General features: G+C 42.0%; 1 protein-coding gene across 15 annotated transcripts in view; it reads right to left on the reverse strand.

The window, feature by feature from the left end:
• Positions 1–26,854, reverse strand: part of AOPEP (aminopeptidase O (putative)) — a 324,257-nt gene that overhangs the window by 106,584 nt on the left and 190,819 nt on the right. For 12 of the 15 annotated variants that reach the window (XR_004319043.1, XR_004319045.1, XR_004319044.1 and 9 more), the window contains exons 8-9: positions 9,386–9,488; positions 8,632–8,739 (exon numbers count right to left, since the gene is read on the reverse strand). Coding sequence is in view for 9 of the 15 variants with exons in the window: in XM_032477461.1 (XP_032333352.1) it covers positions 8,632–8,739; positions 9,386–9,488 (211 nt within the window). In the remaining 6 variants the exon portion in view is untranslated. Of the gene's footprint in view, positions 1–8,631; positions 8,740–9,385; positions 9,489–23,220; positions 24,472–25,780; positions 26,389–26,854 lie in introns of those variants that run through there. The other 3 variants (XM_032477459.1, XM_032477463.1, XM_032477464.1) reach the window with 3 other exon arrangements.

Raw genomic sequence — 26,854 nt, forward strand, 5'->3', positions numbered from 1 at the left:
TTCTGGAATCTTGATTTGGTCCCAACTAGGTTTGTCAGATAAAATATAGGATTTTTATAGTGTAAGTATGCCCTCAATGTAACTGGGGGCATACCTACACTAAAAAATTATTTGCTGTTTATCTGAAATTCTAAGTTAAATGGGGCTGTGCATTTTTATTTGCCAAATGAGTAAACAAGCCTAGTGTCAACTCTCCCTCATCTGAAGGTTGGATAAGATACATTTTGGATAAATATAGAACATGAAACAAACAAGAACAATATTTAACTTTCTAGGGCCTTGATATTGAACAATAAAAAAGATCTACATTTGAAGGTTTTCTTTTAATAAATGGAAAATAACCTTTTTTATTGTTATTGTTTTTTAACTTTTTAATTGAAGTATAGCCAGTTACAATGTTGTGTCAATTTCTAGTGTTCAGCATAATGCTTCAGTCTTACATATACATACATATGTTCATTTTCATATTCGTTTTCATTATAGGTCACTACAAGACACTGAAATATAGTTCCCTGTGCTCTACAGAAGAAACTTGTTGTTTACCTATTTTATATATAGTAGTTAGTATCTACAAATCTCGAACTCCCAATAAAATAAACTTTTAAATTGGTCCTTGTAAGAGGGCACACGTATAAGCACAGACGATCAAATAGGACACTGCCAAATGAGTGTCCCTGCAGACTGAAGCCCCCAGCACACCAAGTCTGCAGGCCAGACCAGAGCTCTGATGAGATCCATTTAACTCAGAGTGTGAGATGGAAGCAGCAGTGCAGATCCCCGTATTACAAACAGATGGAATTACAGAGGAAGAGAAATCTGCAAACAATTTGTATGACAAGGTGTTCTTTCTCTATCCTGGCACGAAGTGTAGCCGTCCCTACAGCCGTCCCTTTCTCTGTGTTTCTGGGTGGTTAGGTCCACTTCTTCCAGAGGCAAAGTCTCCCTATTAAGAGCGCGAATGAAAGATTTATTTCTTGCAACCTCTCTTCTCCTTCTAAGACCTTACTTGCCTATTGCTGCTTCACCCAAAATAAATGATTGAAATGTAACAAAATTAATATTAAAAACATATATCAGTCAAAATGCAAGGGGGCAAATCCAAATAGAATAATGCCTCACATCTGAAGTCCTTCCTTGCACCTGTAGTGGCTATATGGAGGGAAAATACCAAAGGAAACAGAGTAATATTTAGACTCCAAAGAATTATTTTTTGATTGAGGTTCTTAGAGTCATTATTTTTATTAATTTAATAGTTATTTTGTAAAAAAAAAAAAAAGCTGAATTAGAAATTAACTTTTCACAATCTGATATATTATTAGATTACTGTGCAGATATTTCATTGGCATAATGACAGAATTCTTGCTTTTTAAAAATCCGCGTACTGTAATTGTAATTTCTTACTAATTTTACTTTATTATCTCCTTATAGTCCATATCAACTTACCCCATATTTGTCCAGTAATTTATGTTCAATTATGTGGGGGGGAAATTACATTAACTCAGTGGCAAGGGGGAGAATTTAATTGCATGAGAAGCAGGAAATCCAGCGTTAACCTTAATTCTGCCCTTTTGCATTTTCCAATTACAATTGGATCTTTCTTTACAGAAACGCAGAGCACAAATATTTCAGAATTTTGTGTGAATACAAGTGCAGGAGGTCCCCAAGAAACCCTGCTTCATTTTTTAAGAAAGATAACTGTTCCATTTCTTAGCAGGGGGCATCTGCCTCTTCTTGCCTGGAGCTGAGAACTGGAGGCACACAACAGCCAGCTGGAGGCTGCCAACCAGTGCTGGGGATGGTGGGGCTAGGGGAGCAAATCGATCACAAAAACTCAGTGCTTCAAGCATCTCTAAGACATGATGCCTTAGAGGCTGTGGGAATCCTTGTCTACAGGGCTAGATATTCTTCTGCCCTGTGCTCCATTCAATCACGAAGACACTTGGTCTCATCCAGGCAGTCTTTGTCCCATCAGTGGAATCAATCAACTGGCCCTTCTTATTCCTTTCATAGATATAATCTTAACCACAAAATGCTAGTTTTCCTGGTTCTACTCATAAATTGGCATATGTCCCTTGAATGGACTCATCATAGAAGCTTTTCCTCATTCTCCACAACAGAGTGACATAAAGAGAAAGATATGTCTTAAGATTATTCCTTTCCTTACTGCCCGTTTTGAGTTCTTTCCTCTGTCTTCACTCTTCCCTTCAGTGTGCTGGCACTTTTATAAAAGCAACTTACAAATCTCAATTGGACAAGGAGGGCTTTCCTTCAAGGATGATGCTAGCATCAATGGCAGGACTTAGGGCATTGACGTTGATCTAGGATCACTGACAACGTCATTTAGCAACAAATACTAGGGTTCCCAGTTTGTCACCACTAGAGCCTGAAAAAACAAATTTAACCCAAAAGCAGAAACAATAATTTCGACGTGGGGGTGGGGTGAAAATTTATCTGGATCCTTGACAATTGTTACAAGCTCATGCCTAGTTAAAAAAATACATTCCTTGGGAATTTTTTTTCATTTTCTATTCTCCTAATAATCTATATGCTAATTAGGTCAGTCCCAGACAGCTTATTTTGATTATCACCTAACAACACTAAATTAAGGATTAAGATTAAAAAAAAAAAACTACACTGATTTTGGCACATGGCTAATTTGGTAATTATTTTGTAGTACTGGTAATTATTTTGTAGTATTCAGTAAAAAGCAGGTGCATATAGATTCTACTGGATAACCTGACTGTGACTCTGGCTTGATAATTACATGGATTAGGAATTTCTGTCAGATGTTTTATGAACAATCACCATGGTCATGGGGAAGAGGAAGTAGGTGAGGCAAAACAAAAATCAAAATGTTGAAATAAGGACAATGTTGGCAGGATAAGAACTAAGAAGAAATGAAATGGTCAGGAACAAGTCATTGTTAAGCTCAAGAAAGAAGTTTTAGTTGGGAAGTAGAAAGATGATAACTTCTGAAATGCTGGGCAGATGGGGTGTTCAGAAAGGAAAGAATTCAAAAGTCGGTTGAAAGAAGAAGAAATTGAAGAACTTCTTAATAAAGAAACTGAATCATGGACTTCCTCATCAATAACTAACTAGCAATATAAACAAAAACACAATCCATTAAAAAAAAAAGTCAGCCAAAACTCCACTAACAGCATCCAAACAAGAAAAGAAGCAAAGCCTGTGGCATAAACTTCAAAGAGACAACTAAAGAAAGAAACGTAAGATTCCAACACAGCCTCCAACCTTCCCTCTCTGTCGCCCCCTCCTTCACGCTTAGTGGTAGTGGGACTGGTGAGTTGCCCAAACCCCACAAATTCTCCCAAATACCCACACTTTTGGAAAGAAACTGGAATATCTTAATTTTTCCTCTTTTTTTTTTTTTTGACTGTGAAAATGTTTGCTCAAGTGAGATGAATAAAACTGAAGAAATGAACAACCAAGGATGACACTCTCATGAACTATTTAGGTTCTAGGGCTTCAAGATGAATTGGAGGAACAATATTAATTGAGAGAGTACTTGCAATGGAAAAAAAATGCACCTGAGTTAGATGAAGAGGATCTTGGCTGGGGACATTTAACAAAATTTCAAGAGTTGGTGGAGCTAAATTCTTGCAACAAAGGCTGTACACAGATCCACTGGAGCTCCTCCCCTCCACTCCTTCCATGCATAATATCCAAGTTTCAAACCATAGCTCAGAGAGGAAGAAAAACATGTCTGAGACAAGTAGGGAAAGAAATTAAGGATAATGTTCCAATACAATGAGAATAAATATAAGGTCAGGACAGTGCATCTCATGCTGAGAATGAGCAAGAAAAGAAGTATGGTAACTATGCAAACTAACACAACAGAAACTCATATAAAGAGAGAGACAGAAATAAGAAGCATAACCTAAGAGACAAAGAATTCAGTCTTGAAGAAAACTTAATCTAAGGAACAGAAGAAAATTCTCCACAAATGTTTTACACTAAAATATAAATTAAAAGAAAATAATGGGAAAATAAATTCAGGCAAATGAAAGCTCAAAGACAAGATGACAAAACAATAAAATGAGATGAAAAGAGATATTTCAAAGCAAAGCATTATTTGGGTCCTTAAAAAAGGACTACCACTATCGGAGTATTAATTAAATAGAAACATCAAGGAAAAGAACAGACATTAGAGAAAAAAAATTGACAATAATGTTATAATCATAACATTAATAATAATAAAGATAATAATATTGCTTGAGATAAACATACGTCATGAAGAACAAAATGACAAAAGCAACTAGAAAATAACAAGTATGGAGGACAAACAGGACATAACATAAGGATAACTGGTAACCTTGAAATTCAGAACCCTGCAAGGGAAAAAAAGGAATGTGTTCAAAGATACAATTAAGACAATTTTATGGAAAGAAAAAAGAATAGACACTAAGACTGAAAATGCACACTGTTTTCCAGGAAAAAAAAATTTGCAGACTCACGGACAACAAGCCATTTTTTGATTAAATTTCTAAACATCAAAGGTAAAGAAAGAATTCTTCTGTTACCTGAGTGGTAGAAAGAGGGAAAAACTGGCTGACTTCAAAAGTTTCAACAGCAGTATTTAATGCCAGGAGGCAGTTGAGCCATAGCCACAAAGTTCTGGGGCAATGAAAATACGGCCCAAGAATATTATATCCAGCCAGTTTGTAATTCAAATATAAAGGTAACAGACAAACATTTTCAAGCACCTTGAACATCAGCTTCATAATTAAATTTAACCAACAAAGAACTGAATCAAAATAAAGCACTCATGAATATGGAAGCATGGTGACATGACTGGAGGTGAATACCGAAATCCTTTAAATACAGAGCGAGGACTTTACAACTGTGAAAATTATAGCTACAACACACATTTTAATGATATAAACCTTAACTGTGTAAAAATATTAATTAAGAAAAATCTAGAATTGGGTGAAAAGTAGGAGAAATACTTAACTACTGATTTCCTGATCTTTTACATCAGTGAATAAACTGAAGCTTTCTAAAAATGAAATATATACCTAAAGAGAAAAAGGTAATAATTTCAACCTCCTCTGAAAGAGTTTTTATACAGACAAGGACCTACTGTATAGCACAGGGAATTATACTCAATGTCTTATAATAACATATAGCAGAAAAGAATCTGAAAAAAGAGTATATATATATATGAATAACTGAATCACTATGCTGTACACCTGAAATTAACACAACATGGTAAATCAACTATACTTCAATTAAAAAAAAAAAGTAAAAGAGATTTTTTTTTTGGTAATTGTGATTCTTAACCAGAGAAGAATCTTTTAGGAAATGATCTTTCTTACATTTACCTGAAGTTCAAGAAAGTCTTTTATATTCACCTTAGTTTCTCTTTCACTTGCTAAAATCAAGTAAAATAAAATTTAAAACATTTCATTAAAAAGCACATATAATTCTATTTTTATAGCATTATTTCTAAATACATCTCTGTATCTATACATGTTTATAAACATACACAGACATCTATATGTACTATATACCCATATACACACAGGTATGTATCATACATAATATATAGAAAGAAAGAAACAGTGCAATTTCTCAAATGACAGTCACCTAATCTTAATTGTAGATATTCATGGATTGTGAGATTTAGAATGATATTTTACATTCTCTTTGTATCCTTTGATAGTGTTTAAATTTTTTTTTATGAGTGTCAGGTGAAAAAGCAACAATTTTGAAACTATGAGACTGGCAAAAGGACAAAACTAGAGATCAATAGAATAGAATTGAAAGTCCACAAAAAACTCTTATGTTTATGGTCAACTGATTTCCAACAAGGGTGCCAAGACACTATAATGGAGGGAGAGAATATAGTCTTTTTGACAGATGGTCATGAGACAACTGGATATTCACATGCAAAAGAAGGAAGTCGGACCATCTACCTCACACCCTACACAAAAATTAATTCAAAATGGATGAGGCCTAAATATAAGAGCTAACACTACAAAGCTCTTAGAACAAAACATAGGAGTAATTTTAATCAGGAAAAAAAATTTACAAATCATAAATCTGATAAAGGACTTGAATCTAGAATATATAAAGTACCCTTACAACTCAATAATAAAAGACAGCCCAAATAAAAAAATCAGCGAGGGGCCTAAATAGACATGTCCCCCCAAAAGATATACAAATAGCCAGTAAGTCCATGAAAAAATGCTCAACATGATTAGCTACCAGAAAAATGCAATTAAAACCACAAAGAGATACCACTTCACATCCATCACACCCACCATAATGGCTATTATAAAAAAAAAAAAAAGTAGAACAATAAATGTTGGTGAGGATGTGGAGAAAATGGAACCCTTGTGCATTGCTGGTGAGAATGTAAAATGGTGCAACCCTTGTGGAAAACAGTATGGCAGTTGCTCAAAAAACTGAATTAGCATATAACCTAGCAATTCCACTTCGACGTATATACACAAAAGAATTGAAAGCAGTGATTCAAACAGATATTTGTACACTGATATTCACAGCAACACTACTCACAAGAGCCAAGAGGTGTAGATAACCCAAGTGTCCATTAACAGATGACTAGGTAAACCAAGTGTGGTATATACACACACGGTGGAACGCTGTCTTAAAAAGGAAGAAAATTCTGACTCATGCTATAACATGGACGGACCTTGAAGACATTTTGCTAAGTGAAAGAAGCCAATACAAAAGGGCAAATATTGTATTATTCCATTTGCATTAAGGTACCCATGTCGAAGTCAGAGACAGAAAATAGAATGGTGGTTGCCAGGGGCTTGGGGGAGGGAAGAATGTGGAGTTATTGTTTAATGGATACACGTTTCATTTGGGGAAGATGATAATGTTCTGGGGATGCATGGTGGTGAGAATTGCACAACAATGTGAGCGTACTTAATGCACTAACTGTACACTTAAAAATGGTGAAAATGGTGTATTTTCTTATGTGTACTTTATCACAATTTAACAGGTAAAAAGTGAAATAAAAAGAGAGGAATGAAGTACTGATACACACTACAACATGAACGTTGAAAACATTATGCTCAGTGAAACAAGCCAGTCACAAAAGGCCACATCTTATTGGCCTCCATTTGTATAAACGTCTCCATTTATACGGAATGTCCAGAATAGGCAAATGCGTAGAGACAGAAAGTGGGTTAGTGGTTGCCTACGACTGAGGGGAGGTGGATATGAGGCAGTGACTGCTAACGGATTTGGGGTTTCTTCTGGGGGTGATGAAAATGTTCTGGAATTAGAGTGGTGATGGTTGCCCAACTTTGGGAATACACCCAAAACCACTGACTTGTACACTTGAAAAGGGCGAATTTTATGGTATGTGAGTTATACCTCAGTAAAGCTGTTTTTTCGAAAAACAGCAAAACTGTAATTCAAAAGAAGTAAACAGAAGGAAAATGGAATGATCTGGAGGAGGGAGCACGGAGTGTTCCATGGGAAATTGACAGCAGAACCTCAGAAGTCACGGGAAACGCAACGAGCTCCTTTAACGCTACAGTATATTGGTGAGAAGTGGTTTTTAGTCGTAGGCATTTGGGCTGTTCAGCCAGCCAGTCCTAGAAGACTCCTGAGCCAGCTTTCAAGCTGCCCTTCCAAACACTGTTTAGGAAGACCTCCTCTCCCCTCAAGCGAAAGAATAAAAAGAACGTGGAGATGAGGAATAATGGCCATCCAGTCTTGTTACACGCACGCTATTCCCTGCATACGTGCTCAGATCATACACGCACATCCTGTACGCTGAACGTTGTGGGCAACGTGACTTTAAAACTGCATATGAGCACAAGAGTCAAATATCAAAAACACACATCCGTCCATTCTGTGCTGAGACCGCACATCCTTTATTCTCCGACAGCTACGAGCACTGTTTTCAGAGCCTCCGCCTCTCTGTTAACTTTCTCACTGAGTGCAGCTCGGCCCCACACCCGTGTAAACAGAGTCTTCCTCCGGCACTTTTGTGGCCGGGCTGTCTGACTACTTCAGTGTATCTTGTCTTTAATCTATTTGTTTATCAAATACATACGGTGGGTGCACTGCGTGTGAATCATTACTAAGTACTGGTGAAACAGAGAGTGTGGTCTGGCCCTGCTGAGAGTATCCATAGAATGGAAGAGACAGAAAAGAAACAAATGGACCCATAAAGGAAAATGTAATTAAAACAGTGGTGACAGCAATGAAGGTAACTAAAAGGACAAAGGACGGAGGAGAAGAGGGTGGATGCACATCTCTTTAGCTGAAGTGTCTCTGAGATGGAAACACTGAAGCTGAGACCAAGGATGAGGAGGAGCCAGCCTTGCAAAGCTCATTCCAGGCAGAGGGGACGGCATGATTGTTTTGTTTTTGTTTTCAAGGTCCCTTAAGGTGCAACTCCCCACATCACTGCGCACAGGACAGCCCTGGGTTACAGTCTGTCCTAAACCACAGGGAGATTGCCCTCCCAGAAACAACACTGCCTTGTGTCCACTCCATTAACTTCCTATTTTTCCTATCGTATTAAATCGTAAATCTTTCCCCTCCTTTTTCATACTCACATAATCTAGCTGCCACATGCCACACCCCCTCCAGGTGTGTATCATGGACTCGTGAGGACTCATAAATTACCTGGGAAAGAATCAGCTGCCCGTGATATGTGTGCACAAACTTTCTTAAAAATGAAAAATAGGTGTCATCTCCAAGTCTCTGGGCGAGGAACCGGAGAAGGAAGTAGCCCTGAAGAAAGGAAGAAGAATTTAAAGAGATGCCTATTGTGGGTTCATCAGAAAAATGCTCACAAAGCCAACACTAACTTACCCACCAGAGCTTTATGCACATCTAGGATGCTCTACCTGACTCGTCCCAGGCAGCCCGTTACATTCTTAGTAGTAAGGCTGGGCTGGAACTTCAGGATCAGCTACTTTGCTTTCAACCCATCTGTTAATGGTCTCACCAGCTCGTCGTTCCTTGGTTTACGTGAAGCCCGATGTCCATCATGGACCACAAGGGAAGCGGGGTCCAGCTCCTCTCCCCCTCAGCTGTCAGGAAAGGCCTTTACAGCTTAAAATACTTCCTTATTACTCCCATCTTCCCGTTGGAACCTGACAGCAGTTTTAAGATTCTGCCCTTCAAAGCCGACGTGAAGCAGGGAGACGGGAGGTACCGAGGGGAATCGTTCAGCTTCCTTTGACTCATGCCTCATTTTTTGGGTACAAAATGCTTTAATGATTGGACAGTCAGGTATCTAAGTCAAATGTCACTACAATGTTGACGGGTTTTTTGTTTGGCCCCAACCTCGTTACTCACCTTCACTATTTTTACACGTAAAAGCTAAAAAGTGCTGCATCGTGGTAACTGCCTTCTGCCACTCAGGTGTGCTTACCTTCAGGTAATGAACCTGCATGAAGACCTTCTCCGGATTGAGCCCATGTTTGATGACAGATGATCCTGAGTCACTCACGTGGCCCGTTTTCTCTTTATTAGGTCTAAAAGGATGCAATAAAATTTTCTTTAAGCATCTTCTTAACTAATTAGACCATAATATCGTCTTATTTCTTACTTTCAGAGTTGCTCAACAGCGTTTTAATTCTATTTAGTAGTACCAGGTATAATTTAATAAAACAGTTTACATTATACATTCATACACTGAACAAGGAGAGATTTATATTTAGGTTGGCCACCTGAGGTTGGCCGTTGGCAATATTTTACATCCAGGATTAAAGCTTGCCAGACCCGCAAGGAATCTAAGCTCCAACGTGAAATTATTAAAGAAACTATACACTTTTCTTTTGGTGGGAATGATGGATTGGGAAGTGCAATGGAAAATGCAGCTTTACTTGGAAGAGTAAAGAACTTACATCTTTTCCAAAAATTCTGAAAGCCCCAATGTTATCCATTTCTCTTGATTTACACTTAGTAATTAAGGCTCCTTTAAGAAATATTTGTACTCTGAAGCCATTTCAGAATCACAAAAACAAAACCGAAAAAGTCACAGAGGCCCATGTTTTTGCAAAAGGTAGAGACATCAGTAATCACATACTTCAACGTCCTCATTTCACAAATGAGGGCAACAGGCACACAGAAATTAAGTCTGTATTCAAGGTCTCACAGCTTGTTTTGATTCATGGGGACATTAAGGTTGAAACCAACGTTTCCTTATTGTCTATCAAAATGTTCTCCATTATGCTCTATGGTTATAAATGTTTTTAAAAATTCCTTTAATAAAATATAATCATGTAACAGTGACACTTCAACAACTAGCTAAGATCAAAATAAGTGACAAGCTATTTGCAGATTTCAGCTGTTCAAAACCCAGTCATTGATTGGACAAACACTGAAGAGCATGTGCTGGGGTAAGGGGAAGGCAAGGGCTGACAAGAGGGCTGACATGGACAGGCGACAGGTTATCTTTAAAAGGTAGCTAGTGTTACACAGCCTTTGGAATCTGGGAGACCTAGTGTTCAATCTCAGCCCTACTACTTACTACCTGTTACTTAGTAGCAGGTTATTGAAATTCTCTAATCCTCAATTTACTCATCCGCAAAATGGGCATAACCTTACCTATCTCCCCAGGTCCTGTGGAGAATAATTGAAATAATACACTCAAAGCCTCCTGTGAAGGCTGGGGATATAGAAATTCCTCAGTAAACTTAGTAACATTTTCTAAAGTTGTTAGCAATAAATATTGCTAAATTCAAGGTTGTTCATCTGATGTTAGAGGCAATGGATTTCAGGGGTTCATCCACTTAGTCCTAAATGCCCACAGACAAAACATGTAAGGGTGCTGGACTGAATGGAAGCACCTGAGGAGGACCAAATCAGCCCCCTTGCAATCTGCTCTAGCTGCCAAGCAGAGAGCTCCCAATTAAGTCTCTGCCGACTCTTCCAGCACACTGTCCCAGCAGACACAAGGCACAGAACCAGCAGACCCCCAAAGGAGGGACAACGGCAACCAACCATTAGAACCAACCGCATAGTCTGAATTTTTCTAGTTGATCCCTGACTTACCTACGTGACCATACTTGCAGGAATAACTAGTCCCTTTCATCTTCATTTAAGACTCCATTGAAAAGCATGAGCTTTATTCCTGCTCGCAAGTTGTCCTGGAGTTGAGTGTTTTTATAAAGAAAGCCATGCTGGCTTTGATAGCAAAGTCCACCACCCACAGCCTTGGGGGGAGGAAGACTTCCCAGCGACAGCCTAAATTCAAACCAGTTTCCCCAGCCCCAAGAGGGACAGAGTTGCTGTGAGTTTCTTATGCCCTTGAACTCTGAATGGAGATTGTTAGCAGGAGAGGAACACAGGAAAGCAACCTAAAAATCTCTGCTCCAAAAGCTGGCTTCCAGACTCAAGTTCCTAATGATGACTTTGGTCAGTGCTTTTCTCCTTTGACTAAAAATATCCTTCCAGAAAGCATCCCTCTTTTACTCTCCTCTTCCCCCATCTCCAAAAGAAGAGGCATTCAGGAAAATTCTTTCATGCTGACAGCATCCAAGGCAAATGTACAAGTCCCCAAGAGACTCCTCTTAAAGGAGACGTGGTGCTGGAGAGAGCAGTGCCCAGGCAAGCTTTGCGAGAAATCAGAGGGGATGGGTTTTACGAGGAAAAGATACTCCACAAGTGGAAAAGGGGTGGCTTCCATTTCTGGTGCTCATAATACCCCTTCTCCAAGTCTGCTCGGGGAGACAATGCACCGAGAAAAAAGCAGGGGACAGAGGAACTACCACTACACGCAACAGCAGAGGACTCTCACAGGTGAGTGAAAGAAGTCGCACCCCAAAGACTACATACAAATGTACGATTGCGTTTAAATGAATCAAAGAACAGGCAAAACAGACCTATGGGGATACAGAATGGAATAACGGTTACCTTTGGGAGGGAGTACTGATGGAGTGGAGGAGAAGGAAGGAAGGTTTCTGGGATGGTGGGAATGTTCTGTATATTAACCTGAGTGGTGCTTTCATGATGACAAATAGTGCTTTACATTGGATGTATATTTCATTACCATGGATGTATATTTCAATCAGAAAGTGAAGAAAAAATAGATGCACATGAAACAGTACATTTTGTGAGAATAAAATGGAATCAGCCGAGAAAGGGGGCTTTGCTGATTGTGGGCCATGAGCACCTGACTAGGGTTAACCACACCCTCTACACCTGGGGACCAATTAAATAAAAAAAATTTAATGACATTGTGAAAGGCAGGAGGAACTGTAGAAAATACAGTTGGCTCAGTCTATTCCCATTCTCACCCACCTTCTTCCCTGACACTTGAATAATTAAGTCTGAAAAGTTAAATGCTTACTTTCCAAGGGTCCTTGCAGCTACAGTCAGTCTGAAGGCATAGTCCAGGCTATGGAGACAAAAGCAGTGTCTGCTGTGGTTAGGAGTGGGGTTCTGGGACAGTTTTTGCTTTCCTTACAAAAGGGGAAATATGACTGGAGTATTCCTGTTGTCCCCAAACATGGTGGATGGAGCTGCAGCAGCCACCTTGCAACCACGAGGCAGCAAATCAACATGCTATGGAGACCAGGATGGTATGAAAGAAGGTAAACAGTTTTTGACAGTACCATTCAGCTGCTGGCCAGCCCAAGACTTCCTGCCTTCACACTTCTTATAGTATGAGAAAAATAACCCTCGTTTGTATAAGTCAACATTGCTTTACTGTTCTATTAATTGAAGCTAGATTCCTATCTAATGGATGGAGAATTGAACTAATACTAATAGTTACCACCCCTGTTACCTCCCTGTGCCAGGTACTCTGCCAAGCTCTACTCTCACAAGAACCTGATGGAGCAGGTACTGTGATTAGGCCCATTTAAAAGTGGAGGAATGTGAGGCCTGGTGATGACCAAAAAGCTAGTTAGTGGCAGAGCTGAGGCTGGATCCGGGGTCCATGAAACATCAAAGTCCTTGCTGCATTCTGGGGCCTCCCCAAGATCCAGGGCCCTGTCTTGGTTGTGCCAAATATGACGGGGAGAACCTGAGACGACTTGTTTACTCTCCCTGCAGCTCAATTTCCTCACTGTAAAGAGTGTGATGAGGCCAAGATAATATGAAAGCACTTTGTAAACGTAAAAGTGTTAAGCATCTCTTCCACACTATACGCCAGTGTTTATTTCCTTGGCTGGAATACATGGAATGCGAGAGATCAAGTTACCAAGGTCGTTTGGGCTTAACTGCCCTTGGTTTCTGTTGTACCTGGCACCAAATGTAACAACTGAGATTAGCATGACCTTTCCCTGCCTACCTCCTTCCTTTCCCGCTGCATTCACAGCAGCAGTACGGACATTTAAAAAGCTGTCTGATGGCAGTGAGATTTGATACACAGCGATGTGATTTGGAATCAAACCTCCTGAAGAAAGAACTGATTCTGCAGGACTATCGCCAAGGGTGGGATTTGCGAAAATGCCACTGAAAGGTGCTCAGGCGTGTCAGCCTGGGTCTGAACACCTCCTGCCCTGCCACAGCTCAGACGGGCCGTCTGCCAGCATTCTCTGTCTTGTACTCCTTGGCAGTAAAAGTGAGAGCCACGAGATATCTTCATCTACAAACTCGCTACTGAGCTTGGGATAAGCAGCCCAGAAACGAGACAGAAAGGGATTAATCAGCATTCCAGCATCCTTGTCTATCAGCTGCAGCTGCCCTACAGGGTCTGACGGGCCGGGAGCAGGGCCTCACTCACCCCGCAGTGACAGAGGAAGTTAAATACTACCTTTGTGGAGGCTCTGGCCTCACGGTACCAATCGGAGCCCCGAACACATAAGCGAGATCTCCTGGGGAAGCAGCCTAACAGACTGGTTGACAGTTTGGGTGTAAACCTTGACCTTGCCACCCAAGTGCCACATAATCTTGAGTGAGTCTCACAGTCTCACGGAGCCCAGTTCTTTCATATCTAAGAAGGGGACGAGAGTGACCGTGGCACCTCATTAGACTGTGGCAGCGTCTGAAAGCGCTTAGCCAGAGTGCCTGTTGGCATTTTGTAAGCACAATAAAAGTGATGGTATTCTCATCATGATGAATACTGGTTGGGGTCAGGGAGTGCCAGCTAAACCTTCCTCTGACAGGCAAAGACATTGGAAAGATGTCACCCCTAGCAGAGAGGGTATAGCTCAGTGGTGGAATGTCTGCTTAGCATGCACAAGGTCCTGGGCTCAATCCCCAGTACCTCCACTAAAAAATAAAAATAAATAAATAAACCTAATTACTTCTTCCCACAAAATAAATAAATAATTTAAAAAAGAAAGAAAGAAAGAAAGATCACCCTATAGTTACAATATGCACAAAGCAGGGGAAATGGTACACAGGAATTCTATTACTTTGGTGACTGCTTGCGAGTCTAAAATTATTCCAAAATAAAAGAATTAAAAAAAAAAAAAAAAAAAAAGACCAGGCACATAAATGTAGCCTTGTATCTTCCCTCTGCGGGAGCCCTGATTTTGAGTGTAAACCCTTCAGGGGCTGGTCTGTAAGCCTGCTCCTGGCTGCACTGTCATCAGAAAACAAATAAAAAGAAATAACAAATTTCAGGTGTTGCTGAAATTCTGGTAAGCTAGGTCTGGGCATACTCCTGACACACATCCCCACCCCCACCCCGTCTCCTCCTGCCCAGTTTATACCACTGTGTGAAAAGGTTACTAAAATTCTGGGTGAAAAAAATGGCGGCAGAGTGATGGAAAGTACAGGAATTTTACACCCTCCATTTGCTTCTGCAACAGGTTTTCCATCTACAAGATGTTCGTAGTGAGCCCTTAACACCACCTTGCCTTTGGATGGCACTTCCAAAGAGAACTACGCCAAATGTTGCGCGCACCTTTAACTAATGAAACTGTGCTGTGTCGAGGCTGCTGGTGTTTGGCAAGTTTGCGCGTCTGTGTGCTTTTCACAATGGATTTAACAGCTGCCCAGAATGAAGGCTTTTTTCCCCATCAGGGACCATTATCCTATAGCAGACACAGCAGGATATCACTCTGGTGTTGAAAAGGCAATCGCTAAAATGATTTAAGACAGAAAGAGGCATTTCTCCAAGGAGCCAGAGGAAAGTGAAGAAGGAATATTCTGTCCCCTGATGGTGAAAGGAGCCAGTGGTCGGTACCAACGGGAGAAGAGGTCAGCTGCTGAAGAGGATGATAGGACCCTGTAGTTAGCAGAACTGTGGAAAAACAAAAAAACCCCACAAATTTTGATAAGCAGGGTAGGAAGATGAAAGATGAAACTTAGGGCTGTCCCCAAGGAATGATGACTTATCTGGCTTAACAAATTTGCAAATGAGTCGAGTCTGGAAGTCTAACTGGTTGACTGACAGCATCCACAGTCAAGAACAGCAACCATAGATGGAATGAGGATCCAGAATTAATAAAACAATTGTTAATAAGGACAAAAAGGTTTTCAAAAAGGAAGCATTCACCTCTGAAAAAGAGTTAGTATATTAAATTGTCTGTAAATTCAACAGGCAGCAATGGGTGACTGATGTGGAGAGCTGGGCTCCGGAGCCAGACTTACCTCTGCTTTCATCCTGCCTCTTGTCACTCACTAGCAGGAGAAAGGTGGGTCAACTGCTATACGCCTGTTTCCTCTTCTATCAAACGGGGAGGAAGACGGTACTAGTACATATCCCACAGAGCCATTTTGAGGATTAAAAGAGGTAATGTATGCAGAGTGCTTAGAATAGTGCTTGGCATATCGGAAACACTCAATGAATGTTATGTTACTAAGGAGAAAAAAATACACAGGAGTTAGAACAGGAGTTAGGGAAGACTGCCATGAGAAGGTGTATGACACTGAGTTTAAAAATGAAGTATGGTATGTAGTTGAGTGCATTCAACTAACTCTATTAATGCTTGTCTTTTCTTTTCTGGACTATCCAGTTCGAGGGAAGAAACTATATTGTTCCAGTGCATTCTTTATGGGTATAACCTCAAACAAAGTGCTGCGTTTGGGTGACACACCTGGAGAACGCAGCCCTTGTCAACGGAGAGGATCACAAAGACCCAAGCCCAAGAAGGGAACTGTTCTCCCAGCCCTGTAGTATATGGAACAAATTTACCAAAGCCTGTGACCTAGCGACTAGAAAACGAAAGACAATGGTCTTCAGAGATGTGGACTGTTCAGATGAGAAGGTGAGTCCTGTGCAACTCTGGAGGTAAGGGCTAAGAGGACGGGGCACACTTTCCAGGCAGACAGGTTCCAGTCCAATCTAAGGAAGTCCATTCTAAGACAAGCTGCTCCCACAGGGAAGCTGTTGCTTGCTGGAGCGGTGAAATCTGGATCCTGGGAATACTCTGTTAGAAGCTGGGTGGCTGTCAGGGATATGCAAGGTTAGGCAAAATCACTTTTAAGGTCCTTTCTGACCCTAATATTCTATGACTTTATGAGCTAAAATAGCCCAGAATATATTTAAGCTGCAGCACTTAGAAGTAAAACTTTATTCATCCACTGCAGTGGAGTCAGTAGGTTTGCTATGCAGTCTTGGCCTCGCTAAATCCACCAAAGGTGATTTTGATTTAAAAAAAACCTAAATGAATTAGAGGCACCATAACTGAATTTTACTCATCCACATATATTTGGGGATAGACTTAGCTAACGAGTATAGGATTCATGCACTACAAGGCTCTCATTATGTTTTTTGCAGTGTTGTGTTCCAGGGTGCATGTGCACCACATCTGAAAGCCTGTCCTCATGAGCCAGGGTAAAAGGGACCGCCTGCTATTCAGGGCTGAAGTGATCATAATGAAACACAGGCTGTCAGTCTGCTCTACACATTCAGCACACAGGAATACAGAGAACCTGAAAAATCACAGGAAGCCAAAGTAGAAAGGGTAAAAATGGAAAACTTTTTCTGTAATGTGTCAGAAAAACCCCAAAAAACCCCATGACTCTATCTCGGAAAGAGGCAAATGAGACAAACACTGACTTCATTTTACAAGGGGAGGCTGGAAGCACGTTTTGAACACCAACAGCATGTGTGCCGAGATAATGGGAAGGATCGGCTCGTCTTATGACTCAAAGAGGAGCAGATGGTCTGTGGGAGCCGGAGAAGGACTTTTCCCTCCTCGGTGGAGGCTGCACGGTGCTGGGGATGAGAGGCAGCGGTGACGGAGGGCTTGCCTGAGTCTGAAGCCCAACCAGGATGTAAAACAGGACGACTAGTTGGGAGACCAGCTCTCTCCTCAGTCTTGCGGGCAACTGCGTACTCTCTGGGTCTTACATGTAACATGCGGTGCATTAATAGTAAGTGTAAGACTGTTTACCACAGTATTGTTTGTGAAATCAAAAATACTGGAAATTACCAAAGTGTCCAATGGTTAACCAATGGTTAGTTAGTCATGGAATGTTCATATCCTGGAATATTCTGCAGCAGTTTAAAAAAAAAAACCAAAAAGACCCACATGTGTCAATAACAGAACAATGGTAAGGATCATAGAGGGTGGAAAAAATTCACACACACACTTGTACTTGAGGGATGCTTTCCTGCAAGTGAATCATCTCTGTGTGGGGCTTGTTGCACCACAGACACTAAGGAGACTTCTTCCTGGCATCCAGCACTAGAAATGGCTCCTCAGGTCTCATCCAATGCCCTGAGGACACTGGCTGCCTCCTGCCATAATTTCTTCTTTCATCTCTCCTTCAAACACTTGCTGGTCAACCCTGCTGAAGCTACAATCATCTTATGTTATAGAACATCCAATGATTTCTATCAATTCCTCTCTTTTAAAAATCGAGATTATAATTCACATATCATAAAATTCACCATTTAAAAAATGTACAGTTCAGTGGTTTTTAGTACATTCAGAAGGTTGTGCAACCATCACGTACTGGTTCTACTAATTCCAGAACATTTTCATCACCCCCAAAAGAAACCCCATAACCACTGGCAGTCACATTCCATTTTTTCCCCTGCAGCCCCAGACAACAACCACTCATCTACTTCTTGTCTCCAAAGTCTTGCCTATTCTGGATATTTCAGATAAATGGGATTATACAATATGTGGCCTTTTGTGTACAGCTTCTTTCAGTTAACATAGTGTTTTCAAGATTTGTCCACTTTTGTAGCACATTATCAGTCCTTCATTGCTTTTAATGGCTGACTAATATCCCATTGCATGGATATAACGTTTTATTTATCCATTCATCTATTGACAGACATTAGGGTTGCTTCCACTTTTTGGCTGTTAAAAATAATGCTTCTATGAACATTCATGTTCACGTTTCTGTGTGGACTTGTGTTTTCATTTCTTGTATGTACTTTGGAGTGAAATTGCTGATTTATATGGTAACTCTATGTTTAACCTTCTGAGGATCTGCTGGCCTGCTTTCCAGGGGAGCTGCACCATCTTACATTCCCACCAACAGTGTACGAGGGTTCTAATTATCCAAATCCTCACTGACACTTGTTCTTGTGTTTTCCATTACAGCTGTCCTGGCAGGTATGAAGTGGTATCTCATTGAGGGTTTGATGCACTCCCCTCGATGGCTAATCATGTCAAGCATTTTATGTGCTTATTGGCTATCTGTATTTCTTCTTTGGAGAAATGTCTGTTCAGATCCTTTAACCATTTTTAATTGGGTTGTTTGTCTTTTGATTGTTGAGCTGTAAAAGTTCTTTATATATTCTGGATACAAGTCCCTCAGATATACGATTTGCAAATATTTTCTCCCATTCTGTGGGGTGTCTTTTCACTTTTTAGATAGAGTCCTTTGAAACACAAAAGTTTGAAGTTTTGATAAAGTCCAATTTATTGATTTTACCCCCTCTTTGATTTTTGACCCTCTTTAGCTGAGGTAGCTAAGAAGCTTTTACTTATTCAAAGATCATACTGACTTATATCTATGGCTTTTTTTCTAATAGTTCTACATTTTTAGCTCTTACACTTAGGCCTTTGAGTCAGTTTTTGTATGTGGTATGAAGCAGACGGTCTAATTTCATTCTTCTGCTTGTGGATAACCAACTGTCCCGTGACCATTTGTTGAAAAGAATATTCTTTCCCTCATTGAAAGTATGAGGGAAGTAGCACCCTTGTCAAAACCCAACTGACCATAAGTGAAATGGTCTTTGTCTAGACTGTCAATTTTATTCCATTGATCTATAAGTCTGTCCATATGCCAGTACCACACTGTCTGATTACTGTTGCTTTGTAGTAAGTATCGAAATTCAGAAGTGTGAGTACTCTACCTTTGGTCTTCTTCTTCAGCTTTGTTTTGGCTATTCTGGGTCCCTTAAATTTCCGTATGAATTTTAGGATCAGTTTGTCCATTTTTGCAAAAAAAAAAAAAAAAGACAGCTGAAATTTTGACAGGGATTACACTGGATTCGTGAATTGGTGTAGAGACCATTGCATCTTAACAACCTTAAGTCTTCCAATTCATGAATACAAGATGTTTTTCCATTTATTCAGCTCTTCTTTAATTTCCTTTAATAGTGTTTTGTAGTTTCCAGTATATGTTTCATACTTCTTTTGTTAAATTTATTCCTAAATATTTAATCATTTTTGATGTTATTATAAATGAATTTGTTTTTTAAATTTCCTTTTCAGATTATATACTGATAGTGTATAGAAATACAATTGACTTTTGTATGTTGATCTTGTATCCTGCAACCTTGCTGAACTTGTTTATTAGTTTTAACAGTGTTTGAGGGGGGATTCCTTCGGATTTTCTATCTATAAGATTATGTCATCTGCAAAAAGATAGTTTTACTTCTTCCTTTCATTCCTGGATGTCTTTTATTTCACTTTCTTGCCTAATTACCTTCTCTAGAACTTCCAGTACAATGTTGAGCGGAAGTACAACCCCCCTTTTTTATCTTTTCTCTACTCAACCATTGACTTGAAAGGGGTAGAAGCCCCTGTGAAACTGGATTTTAATATGTACTATGTTCAAGATACACTTCTTTTGTGTATTTGCAGCAAGTTCAGTCAAATACTTGTTCAGTTTTTGTCAGCCGTTCTTGGTCAAAATTATTGGCCAAAACACAAACTAAATGGGGGGGGGGCATGCCTATAGGGAGTAAGCCAATAATTGGTTGAACGGAGTCAATTTAGGATTACATGAGAAAGGACTCATTAGTTGAGAGTTTTTCTGAACGGGAGACTAACGCTCGTTAGCCAAGAATGTAATACAACAAGTGCTAGGATTGGCTGAGTACATGAGACAGCCTCAGAGGATGAGCAGAGTATCACAGTTCACTAGTTTACGTATATGAGTTATTTCTTAGGAAAATACTTCATGGGCAAATCGTGTTATAATGAATCAGTGCAACACAGGGCAGCAATACAGAAAAAGCATGCATATATAATTATAAGACTTATTTTCTGCAGGAGTCATAAGCAAATGCTAGCAGTGATTAGCTTAGGGCGAGGAGTATAGTGGGGCGGTGGAATTTAAACTTTTCTAAACTGAATTTTCCTGGTACGTGGTTTTATTAAAAAAAACATGGTTAACTAAGCCGTGATTATCAACTGCTTTACTTCTTCTTTATGTTTTTCTATATTGAAAAAAAACTCTACTAAATGTTATTGCAAAAACCAAACACCATGTACGGTAAGTGTGTAATTAGGGGCCTATCAAAGAGAATTCCGTCCCTCCCTTAGAAATACCTGAGTGATGAGTAACCAGGGAATGGTCTAGAAAAATGAAGGAGGGGTTATTTGAGTTCAGCTATTCAGGACACATCTGTCATCTTTGCTGAGTGAAAAAAGTGAGAGCCGAGGGTGTGCCTTCAACAGGAAACAGGAAGTGAGTGGGCACGCAAGTGGGCGGAGCTGGCCTTTGAAACAGGAAAGGGCAGAGTCTGCTTCTGGCTGGCTGAGAGCCCTAGAGTTTTTCAGAAAATTCTGGCATAGGTGTAGCAGCCTTCTGTCGTGAAAGGGGAGAAACGGTCTACATAGCTGCTGCCTAGTGTGTTCGGTTCAAATTAAAACAAAACAAAACAAAACAAAAAAACGGACAGGGAGAGTGGGGTGGCGGGGACCCCAAGCCTGAGTGATGGAGGGTGGAGGGCAGGAGATACAAGACACAGATACAGAGAGGCTTTGAGAACCTCACAAGCCAGTGCCAGTGGTCGGAGCTCAGGTCAGAGCTCCTGAAGGCCGTGGAGGGAAGAAGTTTTTCCTTCTCAGGGCCGTAGTCAGGCTCTGCACAGAGGCCAGGGGAGCTGTACAGAGCAGAGGCCAGAGGGGACACCAGGGTGGCCCCTATGTAGAGATTAGACCAGAAGTAGTTTGGGCAGGGTATGAGGATCCCATTAGTCTTAGAAGCATTGCCAAGTTCTTTCCTCAAGCTGTTTGTTTGAGCTTCTTTGTTTAATGTTCAGATTTTTATTTTTTTGTTTGTTTTTGCTTTTAATCCTATCCTATTCATTTGTAACCAGGCATTCTTGCACTCTTTTTTTTTTTCTTTTTTAATGTTGTCTTAACTTCTCAGCAAAATTAACTTTTTGAACATTCTAGCCAACTGTAAGTTGGTAAGGAGGACAGGTCGGGATTTCCAGGCTCCGGCTGGTAGAGACAGGAGCAGGGTGCCTCTGTGGTCGGCCGCCTGACACTGGCAGCAGTGAAAGAAGAGGAGGGAGAATAAACCAGGAGGGAGAGCGAGGCTGGCTGTGGGGGCCCAGGCCTTGCATCCTCTGTCACTTGCTGGGCAAACACTGACCAGGTGCCAGAATGTCTAGATGACAATGCGTGTTGAGTTTTTAGTATACGTTAAACCACAGGAAATCGACAATAGTCATTTTAGAGCCATCAAAGTGGCAATTTCCTGTGATTCAGCCTAACGCGTGTGTTCTAAAGATCTGCAGGTACACACTGCGTTTATTCCTCACACTCACCTATAAAGTAGAAACTACGCTGTTATTATTCCCATTCTGCGGTGAGGGGACTAGAGCCCAGCCTGGCTGTGTGGCTCTCTCAGCGGACTCAGCACTGGACCCAGACCCAGGCAGCCTGGCTTCCAGGTTTATTCTTATAAACCCTATGCTGCTCTCCTGGGCCGCGACCTGAACACTGACAGGGTTTGGACGGAGTTCAGGTCTGCATCCTCAGGTGACATTTCTCTGACATAAGGCAGGACAGACTAGGTCCTGGCCAAGAAGGGACTGGGACTGTTGCCTTTCACTCTGTTCAAAGTCGAAACAAACTTCACAAAGCTCACATAGCCAACCAGTCCCTTCAGTGGGTCCATCCTTATCTGCAGTCAGGGAGAGAGTTACATCACACTATTAGAAGCCTTCTTTGAAGCTGCACTGACATTTCAATCTGTTTTGAAAACCCCCAAGTGAGGACTCATTCAGAGCCTTAGGCAGCCGAGAAGGGGGTCCCAAGCTGTCAGCTCAGGCCTGGGGTCCTGACACAGCCATCTCGTTCTACCTGGTCTCTAGACTCTGGCTCTCTGATCGTGTGTTATCCCAAAGGCTGGGTAATTTTCCCAGAGCTCCACTGTCATTATGTCATTCTTGGAACTGAAAATAGCTCCCGACTGCCTGGATGGTCACATACAAACTCTTGACTTTGGCATCTCAGGAACTCCATCCCTTAGCCTGACCTTCCCTGGTCTACCTTCAGCCTCACAGATAAACCCATTTTCACCTAAGGGCCATTTCCACAGTCAGTTCACTGTTCATGCCTGCCAGGCTTCCCTCACTGAGTTCCCCTCCCATCACCTCTTTACCAGCCTCAATACCATCCTTTCTATCTTTCCCCCTAGCCTCACATCTTCCCAGCGGCCCTTTCTAACTAAGCTTACCAACATGAAACTCTTCGAATTCTGTGGATTTGTCTATTGGTCTTGTGACGAATATTTCAACTCTCCAAACACTACATAAGGAAATTCCGGGGCAGAGATCATGTTGTCTGTGGCATTCATTTCTTCGGTATTTATTCAGTAGCCACTCAGTGGCAAGCACTGTGGTGTATACAGGTAGAGAAGACAGAGTCCCTAGGTTCAAAAGGTTGATGGGTCAGAAGAGAGATGTTTCAGGTTGGACCATATGAAATTGCTGGTTTTGAGGTAAAAATGGCCAAATATTGGCAATTTAATATAGCTCATTCTAAATATAATTATCAAATAATGTAGTAAGACCAGGGAAGGTGATACAATCAGAGCCTTTAGTGGGTAGAGAGGAGGGAGCTTACCTTGTCAGGGTAGGGCCTGGGACCTCTGGAATACCTGTGGGCCGTGATACCTGTGCTGAGTCAGAATGATTTGGAGTCATGCAACAAGGGAAAGATGTTCTAAATAAAGACAACACGAAAAACAGGCAAGGAGGTAAGAAAGAACAGGCAGACGTTAGGTGTTATGGGTTGAATTATGTCTCTCCAAAATTTTTATGTTGGAGTTCTAACCCCCAGTATCTCAAAGTGTGACTGCATTCAGAGATAAGGCCTTCTTTAAGAAGTAGTTAAGCTAAAATGAGGCCATCACGTTGGACCTTAATCCAGTCTGGCTGGTATCCTAAGAAGAGATTAGGACCTACAAAGAGACAATAGCAGTGTAGGCACACAGAGAAAAGACGGTCACCTTCTCACTGGGTCACCAGTGAGAAGGTGACCGTCTGCCAGCCGAGGGGAATGGCCTCAGAAGAAACCAAACCTGCTGACACCTTGATCTTGGACTTCTAGCCTCTACAACTGTATGAAAATAAACTTCTGTTGTTTAAGTCACATACAAGTCTGTGGTATTTTGTTACGGCAGCCAGGGCAAACTAATACAGCAGGGTTCTATGAACTATTTGGGGTGGGTAGAGGGTGAAGCAAAGAATGGTAAGAGAAGAGACTGGAAAAACAGGAGTGACGGTGTGCAGGACCTTGCCTACGGTATTAAGGAGCTTGAAGTTTTTCCTGGAGGTGAGGGGAAGCTTTTGGAGAGTTTTAAGCAAGGAGGGGAGGTGGCAGAATCACAAGGTAATTTAAGTACACCTCCTCAGCGGCAGTGAGGAAGGATGGATTTGACAGGGCAAGACTAGAGGCAGAAAAAACAATTCGGAGGCTATTAGATTGATGCGCAAGCCATTAAGTTCTAAATAGAGAGACAGTGGTATTAGGGGTGGAGAAGGGCCAGACTGAGAAAGACTTAAGAGGTAAGTTCCTGGTGAAGGCTTGACCCCCCCTGGGGGTGGGGGGAGTGAGGAAGGGGAGGAGTTGGACGACTCCTAGGTGTCCACCTCGGATAAGCGTGTGAACCTGGGCTCCGAGGGGTGAGTTCAGCGCTTCAGGAGGAGAGCAGTGGGAGTGGGGGAGGGATCATCAGGGTGAGACGGAGGGCAACCAGGACGTAAAATGGACAGTTACGCATTCACATCTGATCTTAAGAGAGAGCTGGGAGCCTCCGGCACATATGGGAGGTGTGGCCAGCAGTGCGCACGCCCCCTTCACATCCCATGAGGCCCTTTTATCGTTTGTGTTCGCATCAGCTCTTGGTATCTTCTCTGTGACTCTTGGTCAGATGTGACCCTCAGGTTGCCTGAGCCTGTTTTGCCTGTGAACACAAGAACCAGAGGAACCTAGAATGTACATCTCTCCAAGCAATGATGCCAGCACAGGGATACACACACTCTGGGCCCCTTGCCCCTGAGGAGGACAACTCCGAGGCTGACCCACCCCACCTCCAGAGCGATCCTGTGTCACTCAACTTGATATCACGGCTTGGCTGTCCACTCTCTCCTCCTGGGAGTTCCTCCCAACAGATCTCTTTCACATGAATTTCATCTGCCTCTGGGGAACCCCACCTAAGACAGGGTGCTGAGATGAGACCACCCCAGGAGGATGTGCAGCTGAGAGGGAGCCCCCAGGGGAACACCAACTCTGAGAGCAGGAAGATGAAGAGAAAACTGTGAAGGAGCTGGAGGAGGGACTGCAGAAGAGGACAAGAAGAACCAGAAGAGGGGTTGCCATGAAAGTTAGGTGATGGAAATTTCCAGAAGGGAAGTTACCAACAGTACTAAACAAAGCAGAGGAGCCCAATAAACGTGAGACTTGAAACATGTTAACAAAATCTGGAGATCAAAAGAGCACAATGACCTTACCAAAGAGTTTCCCTAGACTAGTGGCCCCAGTTCATGTCCAAAGCCATGAGCGCATCATCCTCCCTGGGTGTACAGACACTCCGCCTTCCCTTCCTCCTGGAGGGCAGAGGGTTTTAAAGCTCACTCGTATATGTAGCTCTACGATCTGCATCAAGACACACTTATTCCTAGTTCTGTTCCTGGAACCAGAAATTTGTCTGGAGCCGTGTTAAGACTGACAGGTTGGCACTCAGGCATCTGAGAGGCCAGGGGAGACGTGGACGTGGATGTGCTTCTAGAATCAAAGGGAGAACAGGCTGATGGCCTCAGTTTTCCCTGTGGGGCAGGAGGCGAGGGAAAGCAGCGGAAAAGGGAGCCGCCCAAGGAGGAATGGAAGGATTTCTTCGTGGCCTGTGGGACCAGCAGAGATTGAAGAAGAATTCTGGGCAGAGTTCAGGCCCAGGACGAAGGAGCAGCGGAGAGGATTGAACTCCGGGCTGGAGCTTTTCCACGAGGCAGGCTTGTGTGGCTGTGAATAGCAACGTTCCTACGTGTGGGTGGGAAAAGACTGCTATGTTCTTCAAGGATCAGAAATACAAATTTTGAGAAAGGCTTTAAAGGTGAAAACTTCGTGCATACTAGAGAAGGTTTACACACAGACTTTCAATGGAAAGAAGTCTCAGTGCTTACGTGGAACACGCAGAGCGCGGGCATCCCGCAAGCCCACAGGACTCACGGCATGCACGTTCATTTTGGGTACAGACAGAGGCGCTTACATACGTGGGTGTCTTCCCCTGTCGCTGTGGGATGTCTTTGTGGCCAGGAGGTGAGGTAGATAGGTAGAGAGTCTGTGTTTCTCTAGAACCGTATCAACTGTGGAGGCAGCGGCTAGAAAGAGCTGCATCGGACTCCGGGCTTGTCAGCACCTCCTCAACGTGATATATTTTAACGTTTTTCTCAGCACGAGCTTGACTTTAACAGTGAAGCCAGAAAAGGGGGGAAGTGATAATAAATCACAAACAATAAAAACCAACAGAGATTTCTTCTGACCCCGCCACCATAGCTCTTCCATCCCCGGGCCTGTCAGGATCTGCTAACTAGAAGCACTTAGAAAGAAGATGCCGGATCCAGCTACACCCGAGAGACCAAAGGCATGGGAGCCGCTCAAAGGCCCCTTGCATCTTCCTTGTCAGGAGTCATGACTGCTGCACCGGACGATGGGGCAGTGTTTAGGCCGGCAGTCGTGGGGATGGATAGCAGACATCGAAGTGGCGGCAGCCGGGCAGGACTGAGTGGAGCAGCAGTGAGATCAGGCTCTGCCCGGCAAACAGCTCTGCCCAGGGCTGGTGCAGAGGTGAGGGAGAGTCTGGAGAGAGCCACTGGGGTCTCATCTGCAGGAAAGGCATTTTAATAATTAACAAGTGAGAACAGGCATGGAGGCATTAATGTGACCCTAGGATCTTGAAACCATGCCTCGTGACAGGCTTCGTAGCCAGTGAAGGCTGAGAAGGCTAGGAAAACACAAGGAACTGTTGTCACCAAAGGAAACTGACAACCAGGTAGATTTAAGGCACGTTTGACAAGAGCCAAGACTCAACACTGGATATCAGGAAGGCAGAAGGCACAAGGCACAGATGGAGAATAACTCTTAAAAATTACTGAAATTAGCAAGTCAGAGACAAACGTAAGTCTAGTTTTTCTCTTTTCACTTGGTTAATATTCATCCAGTATCTATAATCAACACAATATTGAGTTCTCCTTTTTCCCAACATTGACTGAAATAATCAGACACACACTGTCATGTGTCAAAAGACAGAGAAGCTTGGTCCAAGGGTACTTTTTTCACCATGACCTTCC

The sequence above is a fragment of the Camelus ferus genome, chromosome 4 (assembly GCF_009834535.1).
Source record: "Camelus ferus isolate YT-003-E chromosome 4, BCGSAC_Cfer_1.0, whole genome shotgun sequence".
Classification (NCBI taxonomy): Eukaryota; Metazoa; Chordata; class Mammalia; order Artiodactyla; family Camelidae; genus Camelus; species Camelus ferus.